Consider the following 23,847-nt stretch of genomic DNA (forward strand, 5'->3'; position numbering starts at 1 on the left):
CCCCCCCCCCCCCACCTCCATCCCCCACTGCTGGCACCTCCTGTCACGCTATAAGTCCACAACACATAGGAGCAGAATCAGGCTCATTGAGTCTGCTCCGCCATTCAATCATGGCTGATATTTTTCTCATCCCCATTCTCCTGCCTTCTCCCCATAACCCCTGATCCCCTTATTAATCAAAAACCTATCTATCTCTGTCTTAAAGACACTCAGTGATTTGGCCTCCACAGCCTTCTGCAGCAAAGAGTTCCACAGATTCACCACCCTCTGGCTGAAGAAATTCCTCCGCATCTCTGTTTTAAAGGATCGTCCCACAGTCTGAGATTGTGTCCTCTGCTTCTAGTTTTTCCCACGTGGTTTTTCTCCATGTCCACTCTATCCAGGCCATACAGTATCCTGTAAGTTTCAATAAGATCCCCCTCATCCTTCTAAACTCCAACGAGTACAGACCCAGAGTCCTCAACCATTCCTCGTACGACAAGCTCTTCATTCCAGGGATCATTCTTGTGAACCTCCTCTGGACCCTTTCCAAGGAGCACATCCTTCCTTAGATACGGGGCCCAAAACTGCTCACAGTACTCCAAATGGGGTCTGACCAGAGCTTTATACAGCCTCAGAAGTACATCCCTGGTCTTGTACTCTAGCCCTCTCGACATGAATGCTAACATTGCATTTGCCTTCCTAACTGCCGACTGAACCTGCACGTTAACCTTAAAAGAATCTTGAACAATGATTCCTAAGTCCCTTTGTGCTTCTGATTTCCTTAACATTTCCCCATTTAGAAAATAGTCTCTGTCTCCATTGCTCCTTCCAATGTGCATAATCTCACACTTTTCTACATTGTAGGGCCGGTTTAGCTCAGTGGGCTAGACAGCTGTTTTGTAATGCAGAATAAGGCCAGCAGCACGGGTTCAATTCCGATACCAACTTACCCGAACAGGTGCCGGAATGTGGCCTCGAGGTGCTTTTCACAGTAGCTTCATACTTGTGACAATAAAAGATTATTATTATTATCTGCCACTTCATTGCCCACTCTCCCAGCCTGTCCAAGTCCTTCTGCAGCCCGCCTTGCTTCCTCAATACTACCTGTCCCTCTGAACAAACATCGCAGACCTGGATTCATTGCGGGAAATATCTCTGTGAAGGTAAAGCTAAGTGTTTAGTCATCTGAAAGCAAATTAGATCAAAGGGCCCCAGTCAGTGAACAAATGACCCCAAAATGGGCACTGGACAGACCACCAGCATCTCCAGTGAATTCACACAGATATACAGCAAGCACAACACTAACACAGCTCATTGCTTCCACCCAGACTGTGTCAGCTTTTACCCTCCACACAAGCAAATACTCCTTCTGATTGCATATCCTTTCATTTCTGTTTCCTTCATTCCCTTCTTCAATCCAGTTAGGAATGTTGAAGTTGTGTTCTCTGTATTGTTCTTCAGGATGGCGAGGGTTGTGGTGTTGACAAAGAACAGCAAGCAGTCTTTAACAAACAAAGCTAATTTATTACACTGCACTGAATTAGATCTGAACATTTGCTGAGGAATTAGATAAGAATACACAACACTTCGACAATACTAAACTATACTAGCAGCTAAACTATCTCACATCTACTCAGTCTGGTTCCCTTCCACCCTTACTCACTCTCCCGTCTCTCTTCCAGACGTCAAGGAGGCCTGTGATACTTATATTGTAGCTCTACAGCACCATCTAGTGACTACAGTCAAACCATTGCATTAACCCTTTATGAATTTTACATTCAAATTTACATATAGATAGTGTATGGGCAATGTATAGTAATGAACATTATTAAAGTTACACATGAGTTGAATCAGTGTTTTACAGTTCATCGATCGAGTCGATCAGGTTTCTTTCTTGATCTCGTTGATCTTCTCAATCCCACTGTTATGCAGCCATAATTCCCTTTCTTCTGATCGGTACTTGTATCAGTCAGTTGAGTGTCAGATAACGTCCTGCTCAATTTCAACCAATGTCCTGGAAACCTGCTGTTAGCGAACAATTGTTGAGGTTTAATTGAAGATTGAATTGGAGTTGCAGGCTGCTTCATCTTCAGCAATGCACAGCGATTTCTCCAGGATATCGAACCTTCCCATGTTTTTACAAGATTTGAATGTGGAGCTGCCTGAGGTGCAGGGCCCTCCACCTATTGGATCTTGGTCACATACACAATCTCCTGGGACTAGGGGAATCATCTTTCTGGCTGATCTGTTGTAACACAAGCTTTCAGTTTGCTATTGCTGTCCCAGCTTGTTAATGGTCGGTGTGTTATCCAGATTTGGTACAGTTAGACTTGGCAATGTGGTGCGCAGCTGTCTATTCATGAGAGGATGTGCGAGCGAGAGACCTGTCAATAAAGGAGCAGCTCGATAACTTAGTGAAGTTAGCATAAAATCTTATCTCGCCTCATATGCTTACTCCAACAATTTCTTCATGGTACCCACACCTTTCTCAGCCTTCCCAATGGACTGAGCATACAGAGGGCTTGACGTGACTTGATTAAAATTGTAGCATTTGGAAAATTCAGTCCATTCCCAACTGTCAAAACAAAGTCCATTGTCCGTTACAACCGTCTATAGTATCACGGGCGCGGTTCTCCGAGCCCCGTGCCAGGCCAGAGAATCGGCGCAGCCTCACCACGATGCCCCGAAGCCGGTGCGCGATTCTCCAAGGTGAGGAGAATCGGGGCCATTTGCGCCGGCATGTTTGACACGGCGCCGGCCGTGGGCCGCTGGAATCAGCGGGGCCGCCGATTCTCCGGCCCAGGTGGGCTGAGCGGCCGCGTTAATACCACAGAGTCCCGCCGGCACCGTTCACCCCTGTCGCTGCTAGCGGGAATTCTGTGCGAAGGGTCAGGGGGCAGCCTGGGGGGGGGGGGGGGGAGTGCTCCTTCACCGGGGTGGGGTGGCCTCCAATGGGTCTGGCCCGCGATCGGGGCCCACCAATCAGCGGGTCGCCCCCCGATCAGCAGGTCGCCCCGTCGCCCCCCCCCCCCCCCCCCCCCCCCCCCCCCCCCGGGGCCTACTTTGCTGCACGGCCGACCCCTGAACACCGACCCCATGTTGAGTTGGGGCCGGAGTGCTGAAGAAATCCCCCGCGTATTCCGCATGCACGAGTTGGCACGGTGCACATTTGGCGGCGGGAAGGGAGGCGGGAGCAGCGTGAACCGCTCCAGCGCCGTGCTGGCCCCCTGTGGGGGACAGAATCGGTCGTCCCCATGTCCGTTTCGCGTCGTCATGAAACGCAACGGCTTTCACAACGGCGCGAACACTTGGTCTCCATTTTGGAGAATCGGCCCCCCCCCATGTCTCTAAAAAACATCTTTAGTTGCCTTTATGACTTATTGTAAACTCGAGTTTGAATGTTTAAAATCTTCTGGATAATTTGAGTAATAGTCAATAATGACCAGGTATTTTTTGCCTTGAAAGTAGAAAACTAGTTCCATTTTAGACCATGGAATTGTGACAATATCCATCATTGTGACAATATCCATCATTGTGACAATATCCATCATTGTGACAATATCCATCATTGTGACAATGTCCATCATTGTGACAATGTCCATCATTGTGACAATGTCCATCATTGTGACAATATCCATCATTGTGACAATATCCATCATTGTGACAATGTCCATCATTGTGACAATATCCATCATTGTGACAATATCCATCATTGTGACAATGTCCATCATTGTGACAATATCCATCATTGTGACAATGTCCATCATTGTGACAATATCCATCATTGTGACAATATCCATCACTGTGACAATGTCCATCATTGTGACAATGTCCATCATTGTGACAATGTCCATCATTGTGACAATATCCATCATTGTGACAATATCCATCATTGTGACAATGTCCATCATTGTGACAATATCCATCATTGTGACAATATCCATCATTGTGACAATATCCATCATTGTGACAATATCCATCATTGTGACAATGTCCATCATTGTGACAATATCCATCATTGTGACAATGTCCATCATTGTGACAATATCCATCATTGTGACAATATCCATCATTGTGACAATGTCCATCATTGTGACAATATCCATCATTGTGACAATATCCATCATTGTGACAATATCCATCATTGTGACAATGTCCATCATTGTGACAATATCCATCATTGTCAATTACTCCTTCTGTTGAGCAGACTGGTTTCTTTGATGAATGTTACATTCAGAAACATAATCAATATCAGCATTTATGCCAGACCAAAACACGAAAGGTCTTGCCCTTCCTGTTGCTTGCTATTGTAACACAAGACCTTGCTCCCATGCCCACATGTCTGTTCTTGGCCTGCTGCAATGTTCCAGTGAAGCTCAACACAAACTGGAGGAACAACATCTCATCTTCCGGTTAGGCAGCTACAGCCTTCCGGCCTGAACATCGAATTCAACAACTTCAGATGATCAGCTCTACCCCACCTCGATCCCATTGTTTTAATTCCATTTAATTTTAATTGTCTTTTACCTGTTATTACTTTCTTGTCTTTCTTTATATATATATATTCCCCCCTCTATCTTGTCCCCGTCTCCTTACCTTTTCTCCCCTTTGCTTCTCCTTCCCCCTCTCTCCCACCCATCTCCCCTCCCCCCACAACTCCATCTGTCACAGTTTACCCTCTGATTTTAGTTTTTTGTTGTTTGGCCTTTCACATCTTTTGTTCTCTCTGGGGACTGCCATTAACACTCTTTCCCCTTGGTATCTGTGGCCATTAGCACTCTTTCCCCTTGCTTTCTGTGGCCATTAACACTCTTTCCCCTTGGTATCTGTGGCCAGTAGCACTCTTTCCCCTTGGTTTCTGTGGCCATTAACACTCTTTCCCCTTGGTTTCTGTGGCCATTAACACTCTGTTCCCTTGGTTTCTGTGGCCATTAACACACTTTCCCCTTGGTATCTGTGGACATTAACACACTTTCGCCTTGGTTTCTGTGGCCATTAACACTCTTTCCCCTTGGTATCTGTGGCCATTAACACTCTTTCCCCTTGGTATCTGTGGCCATTAACACACTTTCCCCTTGGTTTCTGTGGCCATTAACATACTTTCCACTTGGTATCTGTGGCCATTAACACTCTTTCCCCTTGGTATCTGTGGCCATTAACACTCTTTCCCCTTGGTATCTGTGGCCATTAACACTCTGTTCCCTTGGTATCTGTGGCCATTAACACTCTGGTCCCTTGGTATCTGTGCCCATTAACACTCTTTCCCCTTGGTTTCTGTGGCCATTAACACTCTGTTCCCTTGGTTTCTGTGCCCATTAACACTCTTTCCCCTTGGTTTTTGTGGCCATTAACACTCTTTCCCCTTGGTATCTGTGGCCATTAACACTCTTTCCCCTTGGTATCTGTGGCCATTAACACACTTTCCCCTTGGTTTCTGTGGCCATTAACACACTTTCCCCTTGGTATCTGTGGCCATTAACACTCTTTCCCCTTGGTTTCTGTGGCCATTAACACTCTGTTCCCTTGGTATCTGTGGCCATTAACACTCTGTTCCCTTGGTTTCTGTGGCCATTAACACTCTTTCCCCTTGGTATCTGTGGCCATTAACACTCTTTCCCCTGGGTTTCTGGGGCTATGACTCATCTTTCAGTCTCGCCCCACAGTATAAATATTCCCCACTTTCTCTGTCTTTTTGCTTTGACAGAGGGTAATCTGGACTCGAAACGTTGGCTCTTTTCTCTCCCTACAGATGCTGCCGGACCTGCTGAGATGTTCCAGCATTTTCTCTTTTGGTTTCATATTCTAGCATCCACAGGAATCTGCTTTTATTCTACGATGCACTTTATACACTTCTTATTTTTCTTGCCTTGTTAAAGAAGCTTTTCCCATTACTTTGAGGTTTTTTTGCACTCAACTGGCACTGCGAAGCGGAATGATTCATTTTGCCTCAGTTGGCGCATACTTTCCCGATGGTTGGGCATTTTGTTCTTTGCGGACATGGCCACAACGTGCACACGTCATCGCGCTGCTTACGCTATTTTCACAATGGCCGCCAGCTGCAGCGAGCCTTTTATTTAATTGCACCACAGCTTTAATGGCGTCAGCCACGTTATCTTCTTTCCCGCCTTTTTCCCAAAACTGTATATCAGCATATTGAATCGCAGCTAGCTCACTCGCTCGATAGGGTTGGTCACTGGCTGACTCTGGAGTTGAAGCTGAGAGATAGAATTGGAATTGCTGTTTAAAACTTCTGCAATTCACATCCAGTTCAGCAATAGTCTTGCAGTTCTTTGGGGTCCTTCTACCTTTGCTCCTTTCACTCGGAGCTCCAGGACACGACTGGCTGTCGAGGGCAATGATTTTTTTTTTCTGATGACCCTTTTTTGACAACGTTTCTTTTCACTGATCTTCTTTCCATCTTTACGAATCCTAACTAAAACTCTTTAGCAATGACGCCTGGTACCATGTTGTGTTCTTCAGGATGGCGAGGGTTGTGGTGTTGACAAAGAACAGCAAGCAGTCTTTAACAAACAAAGCTAATTTATTACACTGCACTGAATTAGATTTGAACATTTGCTGAGGAATTAGATAAGAATACACGACACTTCTACAATACTAAACTATACTAGCAGCTAAACTATCTCACATCTACTCAGTCTGGCTCCATTCCACTTTGTCTCACTCACTCTCCCGTCTCTCTCCCAGAAGCCAAGGAGACGTGATACTTATATTGTAGCTCTATAGCACCATCTAGTGATTAGAGAAGTAACACTACATTAACCCTTAATGTTTCTTACAATAATAATAATAATAATCACTTATTGTCACAAGTAGGCTTCAATGAAGTTACTGTGAAAAGCCCCCAGTCGCTACATTCCAGCACCTGTTCGGGGAGGCTGGTACGGGAATTGAACCCGCGCTGTTGGCATTGTTCTGCATTACAAGCCAGCTGTTTAGCCCACTGTGCTAAACCAGCCCCTAAATAACCACATATTTGGTATTTCTTCCTTACCTCCGAACCATGAAAATGGACTGTGGGAGGAAACCGGAGCACCCGGAGGAAACCCATTCAGATATAGGGAGAACGTGCAGACTCTGCACAGTCACCCGAGGCCGGAATTGAACCCGGGTCCCTGGAGCTGTGAAGCAACAGTGCTAACCCACTGTGCCACCGTGCCACCCGGGACTCTGGTGCTGAGGCAGTAGTGCTAACCCACTGTGCCACCGTGCCACCCAGAGCCTCTTTTATAAAATCCTTATATTTAATTTAAATTCCGTGGCCTTGTTTTAGACTTTCAACCACAAGCCACAGGCTTCTACCTCCATCGACCCTGTCTCATAGAACTCCTCGGAACCCCACCCAATAGAGGTGGGACCAAATTACACTTCCGGAAGTAGGTCTTGAACCTATCTATGACCTACCTGCCCAGGGTACACCGGGATACTCCCTCGAATTTCCGGCCTCCCCAGGGAGGCTGCAGCCAGAAGCCGATCAGTGTTGTTCCAACCAAACATGGTCCCGGCAGAATGGCGTCCGGGGAGTCTCCCAGGCCATTGGAGATCCCTGGGTAGTCAGGGATGTAGTGGGGTAGCTCCCTGGCCCTCCTCCTGGAACATGGGCACCTTGGCACTGCCACCCTGGCAGGAGCACTGCCTGGTGGCCAGAGTGGGCCTGCCAAGGGTCAGGGGCTGAGGGGGGCCATGAGGGGGTTTGAAGGGTGGGGCTGTGCAGGGCTGGTAGGGGTCTCTGAGAGGTTTGGGGGGGGATGGGTTGGGGTACTGGAAGGGAGGGGGGTGCTATCAGGGGGTGTGGGGGGGGCCTAAAGAGGGGGCAACCCCCTCCAGAGGGCCCCTAGCTGCGGGATGTGGGGCATTTTAATAATAATCTTTATTGTCACAATTAGGCCTCCATTAATACTGCAATGAAGTTACTGTGAAAATCCCCTAGTCGCCACATACCGGCGCCTGTTCAGGTACACAGAGAGAGAATTCAGAATGTCCAATTCACCTAACAGCACGTCTTTCAGGACATGTGGGAGGAAACCGGAGCACCCGGAGGAAACCCACGCAGACACGGGGAGAACGTACAGACTCCGCACAGTCAGTGACCCAAGCCGGGAATCGAACTAGGGACCCTGGCGCTGTAAAGCTTGCATATGTGCGTGGGGTGTAGGGGGTGTGGGGGATCCACAAGCTCACTTAGAGATCGGGGCATCCTTTAAAAATGGCGGCCCCATCTCTGAATTCAACTGCCCAGTTCTAAAAAAAAGATTCTCAGGGCGGGATTCTCCATTTCTGAGACTGAGTGTTAACGGCAACACAGAATTAGTGAAACTTCACAACAGCAAAACTAACCCCGAACCTGGATCGAATCAGCCACTGTGGAGGGGCAGCACCGGCACGACGTGGAACACAATCGATTCCAGTGAGAAACGATGCAGGATTAGCCGGGACCGTGATTGACACATTACACTCCCCACACACACTCATCCCAGCCACACACACACATTACACTCCACACACACACTCATCCCAGCCACACACACACATTACACTCCCCACACACACTCATCCCAGCCGCACACACACACTCATCCCAGCCACACACACTCATCCCAGCCGCACAAACATTACACTCCACACACACACTCATCCCAGCCCCACACACACATTACACTCCCCACACACACTCATCCCAGCCGCACACACACATTACACTCCCCACACACACTCATCCCAGCCACACACACACATTACACTCCCCACACACACTCATCCCAGCCGCACACACACATTACACTCCCCACACACACTCATCCCAGCCGCACACACACATTACACTCCCCACACACACTCATCCCAGCCGCACACACACATTACACTCCCCACACAGACTCATCCCAGCCGCACACACACATTACACTCCCCACACACACTCATCCCAGCCGCACACACATTACACTCCCCACACACACTCATCCCAGCCGCACACACACATTACACTCCCCACACACACTCATCCCAGCCGCACAAACACATTACACTCCCCACACACACTCATCCCAGCCGCACACACACATTACACTCCCCACACACACTCATCCCAGCCTCACACACACATTACACTCCCCACACACACTCATCCCAGCCGCACACACACATTACAATCCCCACACACTCATCCCAGCCGCACACACACATTACACTCCACACACACACTCATCCCAGCCACACACACATTACACTCCCTACACACACTCATCCCAGCTGCACACACACATTACACTCCCCACACACACTCATCCCAGCCGCACACACATTACACTCCCTACACACACTCATCCCAGCCGCACACACATTACAATCCCCACACACACTCATCCCAGCCGCACACACACATTACACTCCCCACACACACTCATCCCAGCCGCACATACACATTACACTCCCCACACACACTCATCCCAGCCGCACATACACATTACACTCCCCACACACACTCATCCCAGCCGCACATACACATTACACCCCCCACACACACTCATCCTAGCCGCACACACACATTACACTTCCCACACACACTCATCCCAGCCGCACACACATTACACTCCCCACACACTCATCCCAACCGCACATACACATTACACTCACCACGCATACACATCCCAGCCGCACACACACATTACACTCCCTACACACACTCATCCCAGCCGCATACACACGTTACACTCCCCACACACACTCATCCCAGCCGCACGCACACATTACACTCTCCACACACACTCATCCCAGCCGCACACACACATTACATTCCCCACAGACACTCATCCCAGCCGCACATACACATTACACTCCCCACACACACTCATCCCAGCCACACACACATTACACTCCCTACACACACTCATCCCAGCTGCGCACACACATTACACTCCCCACACACACTCATCCCAGCCGCACACAAATTACACTCCCTACACACACTCATCCCAGCCGCACACACATTACAATCCCCACACACACTCATCCCAGCCGCACACACACATTACACTCCCCACACACACTCATCCCAGCCGCACATACACATTACACTCCCCACACACACTCATCCCAGCCGCACATACACATTACACACCCCACACACACTCATCCTAGCCGCACACACACATTACACTTCCCACACACACTCATCCCAGCCGCACACACATTACACTCCCCACACACTCATCCCAACCGCACATACACATTACACTCACCACGCATACACATCCCAGCCGCACACACACATTACACTCCCTACACACACTCATCCCAGCCGCATACACACGTTACACTCCCCACACACACTCATCCCAGCCGCACGCACACATTACACTCTCCACACACACTCATCCCAGCCGCACACACACATTACATTCCCCACAGACACTCATCCCAGCCGCACATACACATTACACTCCCCACACACACTCATCCCAGCCGCACACACACATTACACTCCCCACACACACTCATCCCAGCCGCACACACATTACACTCCCCACACACACTCATACCAGCCGCACGCACACATTACACTCCACACACACACTCATCCCAGCCGCACGCACACATTACACTCCCCACACACACTCATCCCAGCCGCACACACATTACTCTCCCTACACAAACTCATCCCAGCCGCACACACATTACACTCCCTACACACACTCATCCCAGCCGCACACACACATTACACTCCCCACACACACTCATCCCAGCCGCACACACATTACACTCCCTACACACACTCATCCCAGCCGCACACACATTACAATCCCCACACACACTCATCCCAGCCGCACGCACACATTACACTCTCCACACACACTCATCCCAGCCGCACACACACATTACACTCCCCACACACACTCATCCCAGCCGCACACACATTACACTCCCCACACACAATCATTCCAGCCACACACACACATTACACTCCCCACACACTCATCCCAGCCGCACACACACATTACACTCCCCACACACACTCATCCCAGCCACACATACACATTACACTCCCCACACACAATCATTCCAGCCACACATACACATTACACTCCCCATACACACTCATCCCAGCCGCACATACACATTACACTCCCCACACACACTCATCCCAGCCGCACACACACATTACACTCCCCACACACACTCATCCCAGCCGCACATACACATTACACTGCCCACACACACTCATCCCAGCCGCACACACACATTACACTCCACACACACACTCATCCCAGCCGCACGCACACATTACACTCCACACACACACTCATCCCAGCCGCACACACATATTACACTCCCCACACACACTCATCCCAGCCACACACACATTACACTCCCCACACACACTCATCCCAGCCGCACACACATTACACTCCCTACACAAACTCATCCCAGCCGCACACACATTACACTCCCCACACACACTCATCCCAGCCGCAGACACACATTACACTCCCCACACACACTCATCCCAGCCGCACATACACATTACACTCCCCACACACACTCATCCCAGCCGCACACACATTACACTCCCTACACACACTCATCCCAGCCGCACACACATTACAATCCCCACACACACTCATCCCAGCCGCACACACACATTACACTCCCCACACACACTCATCCCAGCCGCACACACACATTGCACTTCCCACACACACTCATCCCAGCCGCACACACATTACACTCCCCACACACTCATCCCAACCGCACATACACATTACACTCACCACGCATACACATCCCAGCCGCACACACACATTACACTCCCTACACACACTCATCCCAGCCGCATACACACGTTACACTCCCCACACACACTCATCCCAGCCGCACGCACACATTATACTCTCCACACACACTCATCCCAGCCGCACACACACATTACATTCCCCACAGACACTCATCCCAGCCGCACATACACATTACACTCCCCACACACACTCATCCCAGCCGCACACACACATTACACTCCCCACACACACTCATCCCAGCCGCATACACACATTACACTCCCCACACACACTCATCCCAGCCACACACACATTACACTCCCTACACACACTCATCCCAGCTGCGCACACACATTACACTCCCCACACACACTCATCCCAGCCGCACACACATTACACTCCCTACACACACTCATCCCAGCCGCACACACATTACAATCCCCACACACACTCATCCCAGCCGCACACACACATTACACTCCCCACACACACTCATCCCAGCCGCACATACACATTACACTCCCCACACACACTCATCCCAGCCGCACATACACATTACACTCCCCACACACACTCATCCCAGCCGCACATACACATTACACTCCCCACACACACTCATCCCAGCCGCACACACACATTACACTCCCCACACACACTCATCCTAGCCGCACACACACATTACACTTCCCACACACACTCATCCCAGCCGCACACACATTACACTCCCCACACACTCATCCCAACCGCACATACACATTACACTCACCACGCATACACATCCCAGCCGCACACACACATTACACTCCCTACACACACTCATCCCAGCCGCATACACACGTTACACTCCCCACACACACTCATCCCAGCCGCACGCACACATTACACTCTCCACACACACTCATCCCAGCCGCACACACACATTACATTCCCCACAGACACTCATCCCAGCCGCACATACACATTACACTCCCCACACACACTCATCCCAGCCGCACACACACATTACACTCCCCACACACACTCATCCCAGCCGCACACACATTACACTCCCCACACACACTCATACCAGCCGCACGCACACATTACACTCCACACACACACTCATCCTAGCCGCACGCACACATTACACTCCCCACACACACTCATCCCAGCCACACACACATTACACTCCCCACACACACTCATCCCAGCCGCACACACATTACACTCCCTACACAAACTCATCCCAGCCGCACACACATTACACTCCCTACACACACTCATCCCAGCCGCACACACACATTACACTCCCCACACACACTCATCCCAGCCGCACACACATTACACTCCCTACACACACTCATCCCAGCCGCACACACATTACAATCTCCACACACACTCATCCCAGCCGCACGCACACATTACACTCTCCACACACACTCATCCCAACCGCACACACACATTACACTCCCCACACACACTCATCCCAGCCGCACACACATTACACTCCCCACACACAATCATTCCAGCCACACACACACATTACACTCCCCACACACTCATCCCAGCCGCACACACACATTACACTCCCCACACACACTCATCCCAGCCACACATACACATTACACTCCCCACACACAATCATTCCAGCCACACATACACATTACACTCCCCACACACACTCATCCCAGCCGCACACACACATTACACTCCCCACACACACTCATCCCAGCCGCACATACACATTACACTCCCCACACACACTCATCCCAGCCGCACACACACATTACACTCCACACACACACTCATCCCAGCCGCACGCACACATTACACTCCACACACACACTCATCCCAGCCGCACACACACATTACACTCCCCACACACACTCATCCCAGCCACACACACATTACACTCCCCACACACACTCATCCCAGCCGCACACACATTACACTCCCTACACAAACTCATCCCAGCCGCACACACATTACACTCCCCACACACACTCATCCCAGCCGCAGACACACATTACACTCCCCACACACACTCATCCCAGCCGCACATACACATTACACTCCCCACACACACTCATCCCAGCCGCACACACATTACACTCCCTACACACACTCATCCCAGCCGCACACACATTACAATCCCCACACACACTCATCCCAGCCGCACACACACATTACACTCCCCACACACACTCATCCCAGCCGCACATACACATTACACTCCCCACACACACTCATCCCAGCAGCACATACACATTACACCCCCCACACACACTCATCCCAGCCGCACACACACATTACACTCCCCACACACACTCATCCCAGCCGCACATACACATTACACTCCCCACACACAATCATTCCAGCCACACATACACATTACACTCCCCACACACACTCATCCCAGCCGCACATACACATTACACTCCCCACACACACTCATCCCAGCCGCACATATACATTACACCCCCCACACACACTCATCCCAGCCGCACACACACATTACACTCCCCACACACACTCATCCCAGCCGCACATACACATTACACTCCCCACACGCAATCATTCCAGCCACACACACACATTACACTCCCCACACACACTCATCCCAGCCGCACATACACATTACACTCCCCACACACACTCATCCCAGCCGCACATACACATTACACTCCCCACACACACTCATCCCAGCCGCACATACACATTACACTCCCCACACACACTCATCCCAGCCGCACATACACATTACACCCCCCACACACACTCATCCCAGCCGCACACACACATTACACTCCCCACACACACTCATCCCAGCCGCACATACACATTACACTCCCCACACACAATCATTCCAGCCACACACACACATAACACTCCCCACACACTCATCCCAGCCGCACATACACATTACACTCCCCACACACACTCATCCCAGCCGCACACACATTACACTCCCCACACACACTCATCCCAGCCGCACGCACACATTACACTCTCCACACACACTCATCCCAGCCGCACACACACATTACATTCCCCACAGACACTCATCCCAGCCGCACATACACATTACACTCCCCACACACACTCATCCCAGCCGCACACACACATTACACTCCCCACACACACTCATCCCAGCCGCACACACATTACACTCCCCACACACACTCATCCCAGCCGCACATACACATTACACTCCCCACACACACTCATCCCAGCCGCACACACACATTACACTCCCCACACACACTCATCCCAGCCGCACACACACATTACACTCCCCACACACACTCATACCAGCTGCACGCACACATTACACTCCACACACACACTCATCCCAGCCGCACGCACACATTACACTCCCCACACACACTCATCCCAGCCACACACACATTACACTCCCCACACACACTCATCCCAGCCGCACACACATTACACTCCCTACACAAACTCATCCCAGCCGCACACACATTACACTCCCTACACACACTCATCCCAGCCGCACACACACATTACACTCCCCACACACACTCATCCCAGCCGCACACACATTACACTCCCTACACACACTCATCCCAGCCGCACACACATTACAATCCCCACACACACTCATCCCAGCCACACATACACATTACACTCCCCACACACAATCATTCCAGCCACACATACACATTACACTCCCCACACACACTCATCCCAGCCGCACATACACATTACACTCCCCACACACACTCATCCCAGCCGCACACACACATTACACTCCCCACACACACTCATCCCAGCCGCACATACACATTACACTCCCCACACACACTCATCCCAGCCGCACACACACATTACACTCCACACACACACTCATCCCAGCCGCACACACACATTACACTCCCCACACACACTCATCCCAGCCACACACACATTACACTCCCTACACAAACTCATCCCAGCCGCACACACATTACACTCCCCACACACACTCATCCCAGCCGCACACACACATTACACTCCCCACACACACTCATCCCAGCCGCACACACACATTACACTCCCCACACACACTCATCCCAGCCGCACACACACATTACACTCCCCACACACACTCATCCCAGCCGCGCACACATTACACTCCCTACACACACTCATCCCAGCCGCACACACATTACAATCCCCACACACACTCATCCCAGCCGCACACACACATTACACTCCCCACACACACTCATCCCAGCCGCACATACACATTACACTCCCCACACACACTCATCCCAGCCGCACATACACATTACACTCCCCACACACACTCATCCCAGCCGCACATACACATTACACTCCCCACACACACTCATCCCAGCCGCACATACACATTACACCCCCCACACACACTCATCCCAGCCGCACACACACATTACACTCCCCACACACACTCATCCCAGCCGCACATACACATTACACTCCCCACACACAATCATTCCAGCCACACATACACATTACACTCCCCACACACACTCATCCCAGCCGCACATACACATTACACTCCCCACACACACTCATCCCAGCCGCACATACACATTACACCCCCCACACACACTCATCCCAGCCGCACACACACATTACACTCCCCACACACACTCATCCCAGCCGCACATACACATTACACTCCCCACACACAATCATTCCAGCCACACACACACATTACACTCCCCACACACACTCATCCCAGCCGCACATACACATTACACTCCCCACACACACTCATCCCAGCCGCACATACACATTACACTCCCCACACACACTCATCCCAGCCGCACATACACATTACACTCCCCACACACACTCATCCCAGCCGCACATACACATTACACCCCCCACACACACTCATCCCAGCCGCACACACACATTACACTCCCCACACACACTCATCCCAGCCGCACACACATTATGGGCAGCAGGGTAGCATGGTGGTTAGCATAAATGCTTCACAGCTCCAGGGTCCCAGGTTCGATTCCTGGCTGGGTCACTGTCTGTGTGGAGTCTGCACGTCCTCCCACTGTGTGCGTGGGTTTCCTCCGGGTGCTCCGGTTTCCTCCCACAGCCCAAAGATGTGCGGGTTAGGTGGATTGGCCATGTTAAATTGCCCGTAGTGTCCTAATAAAAAAGTAAGGTTAAGGGGGTGTTGTTGGGTTACGGGTACAGGGTGGATACGTGGGTTTGAGTAGGGTGATCATGGCTCGGCACAACATTGAGGGCCGAAGGGCCTGTTCTGTGCTGTACTGTTCTATGTTCTATGTATTACACTCCCTACATAAACTCATCCCAGCCGCACACACATTACACTCCCTACACACACCCATCCCAGCCGCACACACATAAGAACATAAGAACATAAGAACATTAGGAGCAGGAGTAGGCCATCTGGCCCTCAAGCCTGCTCCGCCATTCAATTAGATCATGGCTGATCTTTTGTGGACTCAGCTCCACTTTCCGGCCCGAACACCATAACCCTTAATCCCTTTATTCTTCAAAAAACTATCTATCTTTACCTTAAAAACATGTAATGAAGGAGCCTCAACTGCTTCACTGGGCAAGGAATTCCATAGATTCACAACCCTTTGGGTGAAGAAGTTCCTCCTAAACTCAGTCCTAAATCTACTTCCCCTTATTTTGAGGCTATGTCCCCTAGTTCTGCGTTCACCCGCCAGTGGAAACAACCTGCCCGCATCTATCCTATCTATTCCATTCATAATTTTAAATGTTTCTATAAGATCCCCCCTCATCCTTCTAAATTCCAACGAGTACAGTCCCAGTCTACTCAACCTCTCCTCATAATCCAACCCTTTCAGCTCTGGGATTAACCTAGTGAATCTCCTCTGCACACCCTCCAGTGCCAGTACGTCCTTTCTCAAGTAAGGAGACCAAAACTGAACACAATACTCCAGGTGTGGCCTCACTAACACCTTATACAATTGCAACATAACCTCCCTAGTCTTAAACTCCATCCCTCTAGCAATGAAGGACAAAATTCCATTTGCCTTCTTAATCACCTGTTGCACCTGTACACCAATCTTCTGTGACTCATGCACTAGCACACCCAAGTCTCTCTGCACAGCGGCATGCTTTAATATTTTATCGTTTAAATAATAATCCCGTTTGCTGTTATTCCTACCAAAATGGATAACCTCAAATTTGTCAACATTGTATTCCATCTGCCAGACCCTAGCCCATTCACTTAACCTATCCAAATCCCTCTGCAGACTTCCAGTATCCTCTGCACTTTTCGCTTTTCCACTCATCTTAGTGTTATCTGCAAACTTGGACACATTGCCCTTGGTCCCCAACTCCAAATCATCAATGTAAATTGTGAACAATTGTGGGCCCAACACGGATCCCTGAGGGACACCACTAGCTACTGATTGCCAACCAGAGAAACACCCATTAATCCCGACTCTTTGCTTTCTATTAATTAACCAATCCTCTATCCATGCTACTACTTTACCCTTAATGCTATGCATCTTTATCTTTTGCAGCAACCTTTTGTGTGGCACCTTGTCAAAGGCTTTCTGGAAATCCAGATATACCACATCCATCGGCTCCCCGTTATCTACTGCACTGGTAATGTCCTCAAAAAAGTCCACTAAATTAGTTAGGCACGACCTGCCCTTTATGAACCCATGCTGCGCCTGCCCAATGGGACAACTTCTATCCAGATGCCTCGCTATTTCTTCCTTGATGATAGATTCCAGCATCTTCCCTACTACCAAAGTTAAGCTCACTGGCCTATAATTTCCTGCTTTCTGCCTACCTCCTTTTTTAAACAGTGGCGTCACGTTTGCTAATTTCCAATCCACCGGGACCACCCCAGAGTCTAGTGAATTTCGGTAAATTATCACTAGTGCATCTGCAATTTCCCTAGTCATCTCTTTTAGCATTCTGGAATGCATTCCATCAGGGCCAGGAGACTTGTCTACCTTTAGCCCCATTAGCTTGCCCATCACTCCCTCCTTAGTGATAACAATCCTCTCAAGGTCCTCACCTGTCATAGCCTCATTTCTATCAGTCGCTGTCATGTTATTTGTGTCTTCCACTGTGAAGACCAACCCAAGTCATTGGATAGCGGTGGGAAACTCCCTGGAGCACTGCATGGCTGCCAGGGTGGCAGTGTCAAGGGTCAGGGCCTGAGGAGGGGCATGCCCATGAAAGGTCAGGAGAGGGGAGATTTGAAGGGTGGGGCTATCAGGAACTCTGGGAGGTTTGGTGGGGGGTGATGGGTGGGGGTCCTGGAAGGGGGGGGGCTGTAAGGGGGCTGGAGGGGCCTGAAGAGGGGGAGCCCCGAGGGACCCCATAGCGGGGTGTCCTCAATTGGGGTGGGGGGGGTAGTGCCCAGATGTGTGGGGGGGGGGCATTACCATTGGGTGAGGGGTGTGGGGGACCCAGTAGCGCACTTTGTGATCCTGACACCCTTTCAAAATGGCGGCCCTATCTCCCCAGTGCCAACAAATATTCTCAGGGCGGATTTCTCGACCGCGTCTGCCCACGACCGGCTAATCCCGCCCAAGGTCAATGGAATTCTCCATTGTCTGCGTCCCAGCTGTGGCGTTCTTGCGGCGGGGCGGAAGAATCCAGCTCTTAAGTGTGGGCGAAACCGGAGAGAAACTCCCCAGGGCCCCTAAAACTGACTAAGTGTCCTTGGATAGCGGCAGGAAAGCCCCCGGCAAAACTCACTACAAACAAACTCCGGAATGTTGGGGGAGAATCGCACCCCATATTTTAGGAAGTATGTGAAGGTCCTGAATGTTTGTCGAGGAGATTTACCGGAATATTTCCAGGAACTCCGATTTGATGGGAGATTTAACCGCGGTGCAGAAGATTGGAACAATTTCAGATGAGGTGGACAAAGAAGAGCAGCTCCCATTGGCTGATGTTGCGATTGATGAGGTAAATGGCCTCCCTGTGTGGCTTCCTAACCCTGTCTGAGTCCACCTGACACAACAACTGATTAACCCCTGGCTCAGTCTCAATATCCATCTCCTGGCACTCACCTTACATCCTGATATTGGTGAACATAGATTTTGTGGAATGCGCAATGCGTTTCTACCTCTTCAGCCATGTCATTAATTATCTCCAACATCATAAACCGTGGCAGGACTGACAGAACGAGCCTCTCCTGCTCAAAGACAAAACAAAAACAACACAAGTCACTTTCCAAAGACGATAAGGGTGAGGGACAGGAATTTATTTTTCCTTTCCCTTCCAATTATAAACATAAGAAAACCATTTGCAGAAATGTTCAAAATCACGAGGGGGTGGGACAGAGTAGACGGGAAGAAACTGTCGCCACTTGTCCCCGAGAACGAGGGGGGCACAGAAATTAAAGTGATTTACAAAAGAAGCAAATGGGATGTCAGAAAGATCTTTCTCACACAGCGAGTGGTTGGGGGCTGGAAGGCGCAGCCTGGCAGTGTGGTGGAAGCAGGTTCAATAGAGGCGTTTAAGAGGGATTTTGATAATTGATTGAAAAGAAACAATGTTGGGGGAAAAGGCAGGGAAATTGCACAAAGTCATGATGAGCCAGCCTGGGGAATCACGGTGGGCCGAATGGCCTCCTCCTGGGATAAATTATCGCAGAGGAAAGCAGATATGAGCGGCTGGCCAAGGGAGGTGGTTATGTTTCAGATGGAGCTTGGTGGCTTGGTCTGTCTAAACCATCAAACACCACACTGCTGAGAATGGAGCACACAACAGGCAGCAACAAAGCTTCAGAAACACTCAGAGAATCACAGGCACAGAAAAGGCCCTTCAACCATCGCAACTGCCCCGGTCAAAAACAACTACCTAACTATTCAAATCCCAGTTCCCAGCACCTGGCCCACAGCCATGTCTGCCCTGGGATCGCACATCTCAATACTCAATGTTCTGAGGGTCTGTGCCTCCACCCCCCTCTCAGGCAGCGAGTTCCCCATTCCCACCCCCCTCTCAGGCAGCGAGTTCCCCATTCCCACCCCCCTCTCAGGCAGCGAGTTCCAGACTCCCACCCCCCTCTCAGGCAGCGAGTTCCAGACACCCACCCCCCTCTCAGGCAGCGAGTTCCCCATTCCCACCCCCCTCTCAGACAGCGAGTTCCAGACTCCCACCCCCCTCTCAGGCAGCGAGTTCCCCATTCCCACCCCCCTCTCAGGCAGCGAGTTCCAGACTCCCACCCCCCTCTCAGGCAGCGAGTTCCAGACTCCCACCCCCCTCTCAGGCAGCGAGTTCCCCATTCCCACCCCCCTCTCAGACAGCGAGTTCCAGACTCCCACCCCCCTCTCAGGCAGCGAGTTCCCCATTCCCACCACCCTCTCAGGCAGCGAGTTCCCCATTCCCACCCCCCTCTCAGGCAGCGAGTTCCCCATTCCCACCCCCCTCTCAGGCAGCGAGTTCCCCATTCCCACCCCCCTCTCAGGCAGCGAGTTCCCCATTCCCACCCCCCCTCTCAGGCAGCGAGTTCCAGACTCCCACCCCCCTCTCAGGCAGCGTGTTCCAGACTCCCACCCCCCTCTCAGGCAGCGAGTTCCCCATTCCCAACCCCCTCTCAGGCAGCGAGTTCCCCATTCCCACCCCCCCCTCAGGCAGCGAGTTCCCCATTCCCACCCCCCTCTCAGGCAGCGAGTTCCCCATTCCCAACCCCCTCTCAGGCAGCGAGTTCCCCATTCCCACCCCCCTCTCAGGCAGCGAGTTCCCCATTCCCACCCCCCTCTCAGACAGCGAGTTCCCCATTCCCACCCCCCTCTCAGGCAGCGAGTTCCCCATTCCCACCCCCCTCTCAGACAGCGAGTTCCCCATTCCCACCCCCCTCTCAGGCAGCTAGTTCCAGACTCCCACCCCCCTCTCAGGCAGCGAGTTCCCCATTCCCACCCCCCTCTCAGACAGCGAGTTCCAGACTCCCACCCCCCTCTCAGGCAGCGAGTTCCCCATTCCCACCCCCCTCTCAGGCAGCGAGTTCCAGACTCCCACCCCCCTCTCAGGCAGCGAGTTCCAGACTCCCACCCCCCTCTCAGGCAGCGAGTTCCCCATTCCCACCCCCCTCTCAGACAGCGAGTTCCAGACTCCCACCCCCCTCTCAGGCAGCGAGTTCCCCATTCCCACCACCCTCTCAGGCAGCGAGTTCCCCATTCCCACCCCCCTCTCAGGCAGCGAGTTCCCCATTCCCACCCCCCTCTCAGGCAGCGAGTTCCCCATTCCCACCCCCCTCTCAGGCAGCGAGTTCCCCATTCCCACCCCCCCTCTCAGGCAGCGAGTTCCAGACTCCCACCCCCCTCTCAGGCAGCGTGTTCCAGACTCCCACCCCCCTCTCAGGCAGCGAGTTCCCCATTCCCAACCCCCTCTCATGCAGCGAGTTCCCCATTCCCACCCCCCCCTCAGGCAGCGAGTTCCCCATTCCCACCCCCCTCTCAGGCAGCGAGTTCCCCATTCCCAACCCCCTCTCAGGCAGCGAGTTCCCCATTCCCACCCCCCTCTCAGGCAGCGAGTTCCCCATTCCCACCCCCCTCTCAGACAGCGAGTTCCCCATTCCCACCCCCCTCTCAGGCAGCGAGTTCCCCATTCCCACCCCCCTCTCAGACAGCGAGTTCCCCATTCCCACCCCCCTCTCAGGCAGCTAGTTCCAGACTCCCACCCCCCTCTCAGACAGCGAGTTCCAGACTCCCACCCCCCTCTCAGGCAGCGAGTTCCCCATTCCCACCCCCCTCTCAGGCAGCGAGTTCCCCATTCCCACTCCCCTCTCAGGCAGCGAGTTCCAGACTCCCACCCCCCTCTCAGGCAGCGAGTTCCCCATTCCCACCCCCCTCTCAGGCAGCGAGTTCCCCATTCCCACCCCCCTCTCAGGCAGCGAGTTCCAGACTCCCACCCCCCTCTCAGGCAGCGAGTTCCCCATTCCCACCCCCCTCTCAGGCAGCGAGTTCCCCATTCCCACCCCCTCTCAGGCAGCGAGTTCCCCATTCCCACCCCCCTCTCAGGCAGCGAGTTCCCCATTCCCACCCCCCTCTCAGGCAGCAAGTTCCCCATTCCCACCCCCCTCTCAAGCAGCGAGTTCCCCATTCCCACCCCCCTCTCAGGCAGCAAGTTCCCCATTCCCACCCCCCTCTCAGGCAGCGAGTTCCAGACTCCCACCCCCCTCTCAGGCAGCGAGTTCCCCATTCCCACCCCCCTCTCAGGCAGCGAGTTCCAGACTCCCACCCCCTCTCAGGCAGCGAGTTCCCCATTCCCACCCCCCCTCTCAGGCAGCGAGTTCCCCATTCCCACCCCCCTCTCAGACAGCGAGTTCCCCATTCCCACCCCCCTCTCAGGCAGCGAGTTCCCCATTCCCACCCCCCTCTCAGGCAGCGAGTTCCCCATTCCCACCCCCCTCTCAGGCAGCAAGTTCCCCATTCCCACCCCCCTCTCAGGCAGCGAGTTCCAGACTCCCACCCCCCTCTCAGGCAGCGAGTTCCCCATTCCCACCCCCCTCTCAGGCAGCGAGTTCCCCATTCCCACCCCCCTCTCAGGCAGCGAGTTCCAGACTCCCACCCCCCTCTCAGGCAGCGAGTTCCAGACTCCCACCCCCCTCTCAGACAGCGAGTTCCCCATTCCCACCCCCCTCTCAGGCAGCGAGTTCCCCATTCCCACCCCCCTCTCAGGCAGCGAGTTCCAGACTCCCACCCCCCTCTCAGGCAGCGAGTTCCAAACTCCCACCCCCCTCTCAGGCAGCGAGTTCCCCATTCCCACCCCCCTCTCAGGCAGCGAGTTCCCCATTCCCACCCCCCTCTCAGGCAGCGAGTTCCCCATTCCCACCCCCCTCTCGGGCAGCGAGTTCCCCATTCCCACCCCCCTCTCAGGCAGCGAGTTCCAGACTCCCACCCCCCTCTCAGGCAGCGAGTTCCAGACTCCCACCCCACTCTCAGGCAGCGAGTTCCCCATTCCCACCCCCCTCTCAGGCAGCGAGTTCCAGACTCCCACCCCCCTCTCAGGCAGCGAGTTCCCCACTCCCACCCCCCCCTCTCAGGCAGCGAGTTCCCCATTCCCACCCCCCTCTCAGACAGCGAGTTCCAGACTCCCACCACCATCTGGGTGGAAA

General features: G+C 52.3%; 1 protein-coding gene across 2 annotated transcripts in view; it reads right to left on the reverse strand.

The window, feature by feature from the left end:
- LOC119976849 (adenylate cyclase type 8-like) overlaps nt 1-23,847 on the reverse strand; it is a 221,708-nt gene that overhangs the window by 151,541 nt on the left and 46,320 nt on the right. For both annotated transcript variants that reach the window (XM_038817615.1, XM_038817613.1), the window contains exon 3: nt 19,799-19,923. In XM_038817615.1, coding sequence (XP_038673543.1) covers nt 19,799-19,923 — 125 coding nt within the window. The remainder of the gene's footprint in view (nt 1-19,798; nt 19,924-23,847) is intronic.

Source organism: Scyliorhinus canicula, chromosome 1, assembly GCF_902713615.1.
Source record: "Scyliorhinus canicula chromosome 1, sScyCan1.1, whole genome shotgun sequence".
NCBI classification, from domain to species: domain Eukaryota; kingdom Metazoa; phylum Chordata; class Chondrichthyes; order Carcharhiniformes; family Scyliorhinidae; genus Scyliorhinus; species Scyliorhinus canicula.